The following is a 13,103-nucleotide window of genomic DNA, read 5'->3' as shown; positions in this document are numbered from 1 at the left end:
AAAAGGGACAAAATCAGCCACAGAAAACTTTGCATCAATTTGCGCAGCGCGCTCAGGTGCGTTGGGCCCCTGCGCCCCAGGTGTTTGCCGCCCCCTTGCGGTCTTGCCGTCGTCCTGCACCCTCAGGGAGAGTACCTGGCAGGCTTTGGGACTGGGAGGGAGGTGACTCTTCCTACATCTCTAGGCCTGAGTCGGGCCCGGGGAATGGCGCCGCCTGGCGTTTGACAATGCAGCGGTCACTGATTGCCTTATGCCACTTGGTCCTTCCTCTGAGGAAGGGGAGATGTGGTCTAACATCACTGAGCACAATAGTGCACGCATGGCCTTGAACCTAGGTGTTAGGCGGGGAAGAGAAAGGAGGGGAGGGCTCCCTGCTGCGGGATCCAAGGGCGGGGGCGGGCTTCTGCAGCAGCTCCTCTGCTCCTATTCCAGCCTGGCAAGTGGGGATATCTGAGGCCATTACTCACTCATTCATTTATTAATTCAACAAATACTGGGTTGCCCAGAAACTTGGTTTGGGTTTTCCTGTGGCGTGTGCGTGCATGCGTGCTCAGTTGACTCTTCCCGACCCCACGGACTGTAGCTCAACCAGGCTTCTCTGTCCATGGGATTCTCCAGGCAAGATCACTGGAGTGGGTTGCTATTTCCTTCTCCAGGGGATCTTCCCAACCCAGGGATCAAATCCACGGCTCCCACGTCGGTAGATGGGTTCTTTACCACGGAGCCACCAGGGGGCCCACACTTGAAGATCTAATTGGCTTTATTCAACAACTCATGAGTAGAGTAGCATCCCATCTAGCAATCAGAAAGGCACTCTGAGGAGCTGTACAAAATGGAAGGTTTTTATAGACAGAAGGGGGCAGGACACGGAAACAGACACAGTGGATGAGTTCACTTCAGTCACTTTGTCCTGTCCGACTCCTTGCGACCCCATGGACCGCAGTATGACAGGCTTCCCTGTCCATCACCAACTCCCAGAGCTCACTCAAACTCATGTCCATCGAGTCAGTGATGCCATCCAACCATCTCACGCTCTGTCGTCCCCTTCTCCTCCTGCCCTCAGTCTTGTCCAGCATCAGGGTCTTTTCCAATGAGGCAGCTCTTCGCATCAGGTGGCCAAAGTATTGGAACTTCAGCGTCACCATCAGTCCTTCCAATGAATATTCAGGGTTGATTTCCTTTAGGACTGACTGGTTTGATCTCCTTGGAGTCCAAGGGACTAGTTAGGCAGGGTTATCTTCCCTTAGGGGAAGTCAGGAAGTCTTAGGCAGATTTCCTTATTAGTGGCTCACCAAGTAATTCCAGACTGATTAGTTTAAAACACCACTCTTGAGAAAGGCTGAAATTATAATCGCTGTTTTTTAGTTGCTTAGTCATGTCTGACTCTTTGTGACCCCCATGGACTGCAGCACATCAGGCTCCTCTGTCTTCCACTATCTCCTGGAGTTTGCTTAAATTCATGTCCACTGAATCAGTAATGTCATCAGGCTAGGTAGTAAGCCTTGGTGGAGCTTAGCATAAATGACTCCATTTTGGACCTATTGTTTCTTTTCAACAATTCCACTTTGATCAAACTCTCAGCCTAACTGAGAAATGGGATAAAAATTTAAGGCATTAGCACCACTCACCAACTGCCCTACAGTTCTCACCGCTTTTGTTGATGCTGCTTTGTTGCTGAATCTTTGTGCTATTCACAGTTCACCACTCCAGGCTCACCATTTTTCAGTCAATCATTTGCTTTGTTCCTCTTTTGAGGTCCTGTCTTAGGGAAGTTTGCTTGGTGACTAGAGGCTGTGAATATGCATTTAAAGCGTTAGAGAGGCTATGCAATGTACCAGGGATATTATTTTAACTACAAGCGGGATAATTCCCAGTGTTAAGAGTGCACTTGGGAGCCGTGGGTCTCTAAGACCCAAACCACTCAACATCAAGATAATCAAAGGAAGACCCCATTGAAGCAGTCACCTTTAAAAGCCAATGGTTTGCTCAGGGATCTTATGTAACTGAGTTTTGGCTTCCCCAGAAGTATTAACTCTAGGTATGGTAGGTGATGCTGGCCATAGAAGAGCTCAGCTAAAAGATAACTCTGTTACCAAGAACAACTTTGGCCAGAGAGTCTAAGGATCTTTGCTGGGTAGCCAGTGTCTTAGAAACAGAATCTGAAATGTTTCAAGAGTTAAGGAGAAAAAAAAAAAAAAAAAGGGTTAAGGAGAGGGTTCTGATTGCCCATTGTATTTACTCCTAAGCCAGGGCTCCTTTGTGCTTCCCTGATGGCCTAGCAGGTAAAGAATCTGTCTGCAATGCTGAGACACAGGAGGCGTGGGTTCGATCCCTGGGTCAGGAAGATCCCCTGGAGAAGGAAATGGCAACCTCTTCCAGTATTCTTGCATGAAAAAATCCCATGGACAGAGGAGCCTGGTGGGCTACAGTTCAAAGAGTCACAAAGAGTTGGACACGACTGAGCAACTAAACACCTCCCCACCCCTCCACACAAGGGTCATTCAGGATTTTTAGTGCAGATGGGGGAAGAAACTTCTGGCCTGAAATAAAAAATTGTTCTGAATTCCAGAACTTAACCCCTCTAGCAATGGCCTGAGAAATGAGTGATGTCATTATCTTTCCAGGCCAATGGCAGGGTAAAGGAGAGGAAAAAGAGAGAGTTTTGTGTTTTGTTTTGTTTTGTTTTGTTTTTGACCAAGCTCTGTGGCATGCAGGATCTTAACTCCCCAACCAGGGATCAAACCTGAGTCCCCTACCTTGGGAGCTCAGAGTCTTAACCACGGGACTGCCAGGCAAGTCCTGAGTTTCATGTAAAGTATAAAGTCTTGATCTGGTGTCTTGAGTGGAAGCAATCTGCTTTGATGTCTAACTGCTTCTCTTCCTAGTCAATTTGATTTGGACATCCCCAGTGTTTTGCACAGGACCCACCGATTTTGCAGGTTTTTGGCTTCTGAGATTCCTGTTAGCCATTGTTTTTACTGGACCCTGTCCAGCTCAAGTTGGGCCCAGTCCAACTCCAGCTGGTAACCACCAAGAATTCCCATGGAACTCTGGAGTGGGGGAAAAGCCTTGAACAAAAGACCTCAGCTAAGTGAAGATGGAAGCTTGATTCCAAACAAATGGGGAACTACAGTGGCTACCGCATTTCCCGATGTGGAATTTGGGGAAGGATTTCAAAGAAGTGGGAAACTGCAGACTAAGTCACCAGCAATTCCCAACATGAAATCTGGGGGCACTATCAAGAGCTGGGGTTTCCAGGCAAAAGGGGAACTGACTAGAAAGCCAATTAGACCAGGCACTTGATGCAAAGAAAGCAGAGCTCATGACCACGATGAACTTCCTCTGGCCTCAGACATGTTGAGAAGACAGTACGGTCAAAAAGGGGTTTGCTGGCACCACGCCTGTCTTTCTCATTGTCCGTGAACGCCATCAGAAGAAGGTCACCTTGGATCCCACCACTGCCACCAAATCTGTTAAAAGTCAAAATTCAGTTGAGTACAGGGAGGAAGATGGGAAGGAGTTTCAAAAGGGAAGGATATATGTATACTTATGGCTGATTCATGTTGAGGTTTGACAGAAAACAGCAAAATTCTGTAAAGCAATTATCCTTCAATAAAAAATAAATTAATACAAAAATTCAGTTGAGTACATTTGATGATTGAATTGGCTTTATTCAATAATCTTGGACAGTCTGCATCCTGCCCAGCAGGTAGAGAGGAGCTCCAAGGAGTGGAACAGAAGTACAAGGCAGGAGGAGGGAAGTTAGAGGGTGAATTATTTCAAGTCAGGTGGCGTTCTCTTAGAGGAAAGCAAAAACTCCAGATGAATTGGCTTAAAATTCCACTCCCGGGAGAGGTGGAAATTGCAATTAAGATAAATATTAAGTCCTGGGCTTCCCTTGTGGCTCAGCTGGTAAAGAATCCATGTGCAATGCGGGAGACCTGGGTTCCATCCCTGGCTTGGGAAGATCCCCTGGAGAAGGGAAAGGCTACCCGCTCGAGTATTCTGGCCTGGAGAATTCCATGGACTGTATAGACCGTGGGGTTGCGAAGAGTTGGACTCTGAGTGACTTTCACTCACTCACTCACAGTAAGTCCTGGTGGGGCTTAGCACAAGTGACTCCATGTTGGGCCTGTTGTTTCTTTCTAACACATTACCGACTGGGGGATTTTTGCAGAAATTAACGCCTGTGGCTAGTGATTTGTTGTTGTTCAGTCGCTCAGTCATGTCCAACTCTTTGAGACTCCATAGACTGCAGCTCGCCAGGCTTCCCCATCTTTCACCATCTCCTGGAGCTTGCTCAAACTCATTTCCACTGAGTTGGTGCTGGTGATGCCACCCATCTTGTCCTCTGTCACCCCCTTCTCCCCCTGCCCTCAATCTTTCCCAGCATCAGGATGTTTTCCAGTGAGTCGACTCTTCCCATCAGGTGGCCAAAATATTGGAGCTTCAGCTTCAGGATCAGTCCTTCCAATGAATATTCAGGGCTGATTTCCTTTGATCCCCTTGCAGTCCAAGGGACTCTCAAGAGTCTTCTCCAGCACCATAGTTTGAGAGCATCAATTCAAATGTGGGCATTCAAATGTGGACATTTATTATTACAAAATCAACTGGTTTGATAAAGATAACCATCGTATTTTAAAATAACAATACAAATACAAGTTAAAACAACTGTAAACTGTGATTCTTTTTTAAAAATTAATTAATTTGTGCTGAGTCTTAGTTGCAGCATGTGGGATCTTTAATTTTGACCTGTGGGATCTAGTTCCCTGACTAGGGGTTAAACCCAGGCCCCCTACATTGGATGCAGCCACTGGACCACCTGGGAAGTCCCATTGGGATTCTTTTGAGTGCAAACTAATGGTCACCCAAAGAAGAAATAAACCTTGCATGCTCAGTCGCTCAGGTGTGCCTGACTCTGCGACCCGGACTGCAGCCGGCCAGGCTCCTCTGTCTGTGGGATTTTTCAGGCAAGAACACTGGAGTGGGTTGCCATTTCCTTCTTCAGAAGCACACTTTATGCTCCACCCATACTGAATTGCTGGAATCATGCAGTTCCTTCTGCCCATACCACCCTTCCTCCTCCGGAAAGCTCCCTCCCATCCTTCAAAACTTAGCTGAAGGAGGCCTTTTTGAACCCCAGCTTCCCCTCAGGGCTATAGCGTTGGGGGACTGTAGAGGGTGGTGGGGGAGGGGTAAGGGCAGCGGACGGAGCCGAGGGACTTTGCACCCTCCTCGAAGTGGACCCCAGCTGTCGCCCCGGGAGAGGACACAAATGGGCGAACGGGGCCCATCCTGGGCAGGGGTCACCTCTGACCTTCCAGGGACTCTTTATGGCGGGTTGTATCCTGCACGAGGGTCCTCGCGGAGAAAGGGAGTGAGACTGCTATTGTGCCCTGCACTCACGGGCCACCAGAGGGCGCGCTTTTAAAAAATTTCTAAGTGGCTTGAGAGCCTCATCCTTGGAGCATCTCTGGGCACTTGCTGGGACCCAGACAGCAAAGCATTGTAGGAAAGGCTGTGATCAAGGTTCTGCGTTCTCTCAGAATTCTAAGACTTTAACTCTGATCCACGGCTTCCAGAAACCTCTCTTCCAGGCAGCCTGTGGCCCCCCAGGGGTCTCGCCCAGTAAATTGCCCCCTTACCCTCTCTGAATGCCTTTCTCCAAGACGCTCTGAAGACTTTTGTGGGCACGTTTTCTCTCCCCTGCCCTCATCTGAGTCTTGGAAGCCACTGACGCATCACTCAGATCAGAGAATAAAGGTTATAGCTGACTTCTCTACTTTGTGATGAGACCAATCTTTTAGCAAAATACAAGAAGGATGAGAGGGGGTTAGGTAGGAGCTTTCAGAGTTGGGTGGTTGAGGCTTCCATCTGCCTGCAAGCGTCCTGTCGCCTGCGGCCCTGGGGTGAAGATCTCTGTCTCCTGGGTCTCTGGTCCTTTAGGCTTTGGAAGGAGGTGGGAGGTACAGCATCTTTGGGCTGCCTTCGCTGCCTGTGCCGGGCTGACCGGAAGTTTGTGGAGTTGATGTCTCTGGGAGCAGTCTCCCATCAGGAAGGCGACAGGATGTGGAAGACAAGTACCCCAGTTCTTGAGAAGTGATGGGGCAGGAGGCAAGGAAAGGGGAGACTTTCGTGGCAACTGGGTCCCCACGGTAACTTGGTCCCCACCCTGCGGTGTCTGTGAGGTCACCCTGCTTCTTCCACTGGAGAAGCGAAAGGAGGGCCAGACATGGAGGCAGTCCCTCCGGTCAGATCCAGCCTCTCGGGGACTCTGCTGCTGGTGGTGAAGCTGTCCACACTGGTGAGGGGGAGTTGATGAGGGCCAGGGGGGCGAGGGCCAAAGCTGCTGCTGGATGCCGCTGGTGAAATGAGGTGGCTGCCCTCCTCCTGGAGTAATCCCATAGCTTTCAGAAGCCTCACCCCCAAGCCGCAGAGCCGCAGAGTTTTCTTTAGAGCACTCCCGTGGGTTAAGCACTGACCTTCCCACCCCTCTTTTTCAAACATGACCTTAGTCTGGAGGGTGGTAAATAACCATTGAAACCCAAAGGAAAGGGAATTTCCTGGTGTTCCAGCGGTTAAGACTCTGTGCTTCCCCTGCAGGGGACATGGGTTCGATCCTTCGTCAGGGAACTAAGATCCTGCAAGCCACCTGGTGTGACTAAAAAAAAGGCGGGGCCGGGGGGGGGGGAACCCAGAGGAAAGAAAATCAAATATAATATGAGACACCTACTAAATCTCCCTCCTGAGAATGGAGTCCTTCCAAGTGGACAGATAAAGATCATTCATGAGGTGGGGGAAACAGGCCTTGAGAAGGGGAGGGCCTGGCACCGGATGGCCTGGCAGCCACACCCGCACCGTAAAGCCCGGGACAGTCAGGCCCCTGTGGCAAGTGACCAGCAACGGGTGACAACGGTCTCCCCTTCCTGTAGCTCGTCCAGAACCGGGCCCACCTCTACAACTTCCTGCTCCTCAAGATCTTCCTCTTCAACCACTGGCTGTCGGGGCTGACCCGGGAGGCCCAGGGGTCCCACCCACCCCCCAGGATCGCCGGCTGCCCCGTGGGCCGGGTTCTCCGGGCTGGGCTGACGCTGCTAGAGGTCCCTGTGTGCCTGGCCCTGCGGGTGCCCAGGCTGGTGTGGACAGGCCTGCTGGGCTGTGCCCGGGCCTTGGGCCTGGCCCCAAAGTGGCTGGGGGCCTGGGAGCAGCTGGGCCTGTCTGCAGCCACCTGGACGGACCTGTTCCTGTCGTGTCTGCACAGCCTGATGCTGGCTGCGTTGCTGTTGCTGCTGCTGGTCTGGAGACTGTACCGGAAAGCCCAGTGCTGCAGCCTGGGCTGGCTGCCCAGGAAGGTGGGTGAGGGCGGTTGCCGGCTGGGCTGGGGAGCTCAAACCTGGGACACTGGGCCTGGGCTGGGCTGGGGGGTCATGGGGGGGGGCACCTAGCGGCCAGGCAGTATGGCTTGTGAGCTCTGGACAGCCGCCTGCCCATCCACTTGCCCCCCCCCCCCCCCCCGCTGCCCCCAGGCTCTGCTGGAGAACTGCGTGGTGCAGAGGTCACTGGCGCTGCTGAAGAGTCTGTACTGGTGGGTGGAGAGCACAGTAGCACTCACCTCCTGGCACCTGGCCTACCTCATCACCTGGACCACCTGCCTTGCCTCCCACCTGCTGCAGGCCGCCTTTGAGCACACAGCCCAGCTGGCCCAGGCCCAGGAGGCCGAGCCCCAGAAGGCCTTGGGGCTCTCGCCTGAGACCCCGCCCCCTGGGTCCCCAGCCCCCGAGGCCAGGCCAGTCCTGCCAGAGCCTGGAGAATAAATGTATCCCCTGTGCCTCCCCTGTCTGGTCTGGCCTGGGGTCTCACCCCCGGTCCCTCTTCCATACTGGGCTGGAGGGGTGTGCGTGTGCGTGTGTGGGCATGCACTCACACGTGCATTTATGGGGGTGCGTGTGTCCTCTGTGTCCTCTGGGGCTTCCCGGGTGGCTCAGTGTTAAAGAATCTACCTGCCAAAGCTCTCGATCCCTGGGTGGGGAAGATCTCCTGGAGGAGGGAATGGCAATCCACTTCAGTATTCTTGCCTGGGAAACCCCATGGACAGAGGAGCCTGGCGGGCTACAGTCCGTGGGGTCACAAGGAGTTGGACAGGACTTGGTGATTAAGCCGTGTGTGCCCTAGGGCTTCCTCTAGGAAGGAAATCGCTTTCTGTGAGCACCCGCTTTGTGCCAGGTAACCCTCTCAGGCATCTTCTAAGGAAAACACAAAACAAAAAAAGACTATAGCCTGCCAAGCTCCCCTGTATATGGGATTCTCCAGGCAAGAGTACTGTTGTGGGTTGCCATTGCCTACTCAGGGAATCTTCCCCACTCAAGAATCAAACCCAGGCCTCCTGCATTGCAGGCAGATTCCTTACTGTCTAAGCCACCAGGGAAGCCCCCTCAGTCGCTTTACACACATAGTTTTGTTTAAATCACTTACCAGCGCAGACATCCAGATGAGATTGAGCCTAGAAGCTTAAACATCCATTCCCTCGGTCCCAGAATAAGTCAGAGCAAGAACCAGAACTGGACCCAATTTTTTGTTTGTTTGTTTGTTTCCTAGAATCCCTCACTTCATCTGCGTCCATGCGCCTTCTTCCTGAGACTGCTGATGCCCAAGGTTTTTAGGGACGATGGGTAGTTAGAGACTCTGGCCTCTGGGGGGTGCCAGGGCCTCACATTTCAGAGATTTAGAAAATTGAAGAAAGGAGTTATTCCTGAACCAGTCTGCAGCTGGCCTGTGCATCCATTTATACACTTGGTCACTCATGTCCCCACTCATCCATCCATCTGTCCACTCAAACACCTGTCTCTCAGCCTGTCTACCTACTCACCCACCTGTCCATCCACCCTGCCTGCCTGCCGGCCTGCTAAGCCGCTTCAGTCATGTCTGACCCTTTGCAACCCGTGGACTGTAGCTCCCCAAGCTCCTCTGTCCATCGGATTCTCCAGGCAAAAACACTAGAGTGGGTTGCCATGCCCTCCTTCAGGGGCTCTTCCTGACCCAGGGATCAAACCTACATCTCTTACGTCCCCTGCATGGGCAGGCAAGTTCTTTAGGACTAGCGCAACCTAGGAAGCCCGTCCATCCACCCTCTCACCCACAAGTACAACCACAGATCCATCTCCTCCAGGGAGAGGGAAACACCCAGTATCTCAGCCCTTGACCCCAGCTGCCCAGGTCCTGCTCAAGGGGTGGGGATGCTGTCGAGGCATGCTCAGGCCACAGGGGGTCAGATCCCCTATTCACCACCCTTAGGGCAGTGCTTCTGTGTGAGGAGCAGAGAGGTGGTTTCTTGGGAGTTAGTGATCGCTCCTTACTCATTCCCAAGCCTGGGGGCGATGAGTGTGGGAAGACATTCCAGAGAGCTCTGCTCTACATTCTTCTCCTCCATTCTGGCTCCTAGAGAAGTTAGGGCCAGATTCCTGCCCTGCCTCTCATAGAAAAACCTGCAGAAGGCCGGGGGGTGGATGTGGTGTGAACTTCCAGGCCCTGCTTCTGAGTCTCAGGTGCAGACTCGGCCTGCCCCTGGCCCGATGACTCGGAAGGGCTCCCTGCTGGCCAACCAGGCAGAACACCTGTAGGGGGGTGTCAACACAGCTGGGATTCTGGAACTCCCACCCAGCACGCAGGGAAAGCTGAGCGCAGAGGTGTGTGAGCTCGGCCCCCTGCTGAAGGTGGGGGCTGGGGGACAGGGAGGAGGCCCCAGAGCTCACCTGGGGAGTGGCCAGGGACCAAGATGGCACTTGATAGGGCTCTGGCCATGGGCCTGGGGTGCTGGGAGGGAGGGAGCAGGTGGAAAGGGGCCTCAAAGGCAAGAAGGCAGGGGAGGTGGCAAGTACCTGTGCCACCTGGAGAGAGAGGACCGGAGCCAGGATAGAGCTGGGAATGGGCTGGAGGCTGGGACCAGTGGTGGGGCCCATGGGCAATAAATTTTTTTTTTTTTAATTACCACAAGTACAGAGATGTTGAGAATTCCCTGGTGGTCCAGTGGTTAAGGCTCTATGCTTTCACTGCTAGGGCCCTGGGTTCAATCCCTGGTCAGGGAACTAACATCCCACAAGCCCCATGTGTGTGTGTGTTAGTCGCTCAGTCGTACCCGACTCTTTGCGACCCCATGGACTGCAATCCACCAGGTTCCTCTGTCCATGAGATTTTCCAGGCAAGGATACTGGAGTGGGTTGCCATTTCCTTCTCCAGGGGATCTTCCCAACCCAGGGATCGAACCCAGGTCTCCTGCACTGCAGGCAGATTATTTACCGACTGAGCTACAAGGCCCGTAGTGTGGCCAAAAAAAAAAAAAGAAAGAAAAAGAAAGAAAGAAAGAACAGGGACAGAGATGTGAAGGTAAAAATGTTTCCTTCTCTCTGGTTCTAAACTTCAGAGAAACAGAGTCAACTGTGTGTGGAACATCTTTCTAGTCGCAATATACATGCAAACCTGCGTGAACACACACGGCCCACCTACAGCCACCGATGGGGTCCACCCACATAATAGGCGTCACTGGGTGGCCCCTCTGGGCCCCGGTTTCCATGTCTATGCAGTGTCGGGTGACTGGGTGATCCTGATGGAACAGCCAATGTTGGGGAGGGGCCTCAGTGTCCTGGACACCCCAGCTGGGAGGAGGTCACCTGAACATCTCTGACAGGTCCTTGCTTGTGACACCCCAGCTGGGAGGAGGTCACCTGTACATCTCTGACAGGTCCTTGCTTGCTTAGTTGCTCAGTCATGTTCGACTCTTCCCGACTCCATGGACTGTAGCCCTCCAGGCTCCTCTGTCCATGGGATTCTCCAAGAAAGAATACTGGAGTGGGTTGTCATTTCCTTCTCCAGGGGATCTTCCCAACCCAGGGATCGAACCTGTGTCTCCTGCGCTGCAGGCAGATTCTTTACCTGCTGAGCCATAGATCCTTACATGAGCTGAGATCTGGCTCCACAAATGTAAGTGGCTCCTGGGCCTTCCAGGGGCCCTGGTGACCCGGGGCTAGGGCTTGGGAGAAAGAGGAGAAAGGCATGAACCTGCTCGTGGCTTTTTCTCACAGGCGGTGAGAAGATCAGAGGCCCTGGGGTCAGACAGGCTGCAGTTTGAACCCTGGACCGACCACCTCCCCTCTGCGTGACCTTGGGCAAGTTCCTTGACCCCATGAGCCTCAGTCTCCTCACCTGTGAACAGGTACAACCATAGCCTTGGGCCTCATAGGGCTGCACGGGGTCTGTGCACACACAGTACCCCACCAGGCCTGGCGGGGCGATGCTGGGAAACCCCGATCTCTCTCTCTGTCTTGGGCCTGCGGCCTTCCCAGCATCACGGGGGGTCTTGCTCTGAGGTCTGGAGGGCGGGCGGGCGGGTCTGTCTATCTCAGGCCTGAGAGTGTGGAGGGGCCCTGGCCTGCTGGAGGGAAAACAAGTTGGGGGGCGGTGGTGGTGGGGGTGCGAACAGGGTGGGGGGAGTTGGCTGCAGGGCTGGCCAGCGGCTCCACGCAATCTGTCTGCTATGCAGTCCCGGGCCTGGCCTGTATTTATTTATGCTGAGCGTGTATTTATATCAGCCCCTTTCTCATTAATAGGGCAGGAAATGGCTGGAATTGTTACATACCTGGCGGCCCAGGGGTCCCGCTCAGCCAAGACACACAGGGCCCTGGCGGCCCAGCCATGATTGTGAGGGGCCCCTTCCTCAGTCCCAGGCCTTTCGTTGACCCTGACCCCCCCACCCCCGACCCTTGCACGGAGCACCCATCTAGGTCCTTGTCCTAGTCACTCCCTGAGCCCACTGCCCTGGGAGTCAGGCCCCTTTTCAGGCTTCTCCTTGTCCCCAGGAGGGAGAGTGATGTTGGGGGCTGTCAAGGTGCGTCTCCGAGGATGGTGGGGAGTGTTGGTGCTAGGCAGACCCCAGGCAGAACAGTGAGAATATGAGAAATCAGGGCCCCCTGAGTTGGGGATGGGATCCTGGAGCCCCTGGGTGGGGCTCTAGCCGGAGGAGGAAGTGATGGATGCTAGAGGGCCCCTCCTGAGGCTTGGGGGTCATCCCAGGACTCTGCTGCTCAGCAAGCAGAGCTACCTGTAGGCTTGGACAGACCCTGCCGCCCAAGGGGGTGTCCCCCTGTGGCCACCCAATGGCGGCCTGATGGAGTGGAGGCTCACCCGGGCCTTGCCTTCGGGGCTACCGTGGCTAAACGGCTTCCCGGCTCAGGGCGGGCAGCCCCCTCCCCGGCCTTCAGGTGTCAAGCAGAATCAGGCCAGCATCTCTCCCCAGGACCCGACTCTTGGCCATGGGCCCCAGGTGGGGCTGTGGGAGCGGAGAGGGGCGGTCCCCTCCCCAGAGCGCTCGCCTGACAAAACCCGTTAGCGCCTCTGCCGGCTCCCGCTCCGCCTGCCTCCCCGCTGACCCTCTCTGGGCTGCCTCACCAGGGCAGGGTAAGAAGGCATCTGCGGGGGGACCAACAGCCCCCCAGGGCTGCTGTGCCCACCCCGCTCTCCTCCGCTCGGGCCCAGAGGCCGCCTCTAGGCTGAGATTCCCAGAAGCCACTGCGGGAGGTAGGTCTGACCTCTGACCTCTACCCACCGGGGCCGCCAGGCCCTCCTGGTTTAGAGCCCAGAGCCAGGGCCCCTGTGCAGACGTGAGGACTGAAGCTTAGAGGGGCTTTCCCAGGGCCCACCATTGGCCTCCGTCCTTGCCCTCTCAGCCCACTTGCAGGGTCTACGGGAAGGGGTGGAGAGGGGGCGGCTCTGGACATCGAGGAGGGGCTGCGGCAGGGGTCTGTGCTTCCCGAGGCGGTCCCACCATCTGGGCGGAAGTTCTGTGTAGCGACAGGAGGCTCAGGTCTAGGGAGGCCCCCTCTGACCCAAGTCTTCCTTAGGAAGGCTGTCCCCAGACACCGTCTTGAGCCCCCAGCCCGCAGAGCCTGGCAGGCCCGGGCCAAGGGCTGGTCCCCGTGCCCCTCCGGCCCTGCCTGGCCCAGCCTGGGCGCCTCTGGGACCGGCCATCTCTGAGATGGGGAGCCCGCACTCCGCACTGGAGCTGTGGGGAACCACCCTGGCTGGTAAGGGGCCTGCACACGGCTTGCATATGC

General features: G+C 54.6%; 1 protein-coding gene across 1 annotated transcript; it reads left to right on the top strand.

Moving 5' to 3' along the window:
- Positions 1–6,232: 6,232 nt before the first annotated feature.
- TMEM270 (transmembrane protein 270) lies at positions 6,233–7,814 on the top strand. The gene is made up of 3 exons (XM_069571403.1): positions 6,233–6,304; positions 6,933–7,352; positions 7,527–7,814. The coding sequence occupies exons 1-3, from the start codon at positions 6,233–6,235 to the stop codon at positions 7,812–7,814; spliced, it is 780 nt and encodes a 259-aa protein (XP_069427504.1).
- Positions 7,815–13,103: the final 5,289 nt, after the last annotated feature.

This window comes from Ovis canadensis, chromosome 24, assembly GCF_042477335.2.
Source record: "Ovis canadensis isolate MfBH-ARS-UI-01 breed Bighorn chromosome 24, ARS-UI_OviCan_v2, whole genome shotgun sequence".
Taxonomy (NCBI): Eukaryota; Metazoa; Chordata; class Mammalia; order Artiodactyla; family Bovidae; genus Ovis; species Ovis canadensis.
The sequence above is the reverse complement of the archived record's forward strand: the minus strand, read 5'-3'. Positions and strand labels throughout refer to the sequence as shown.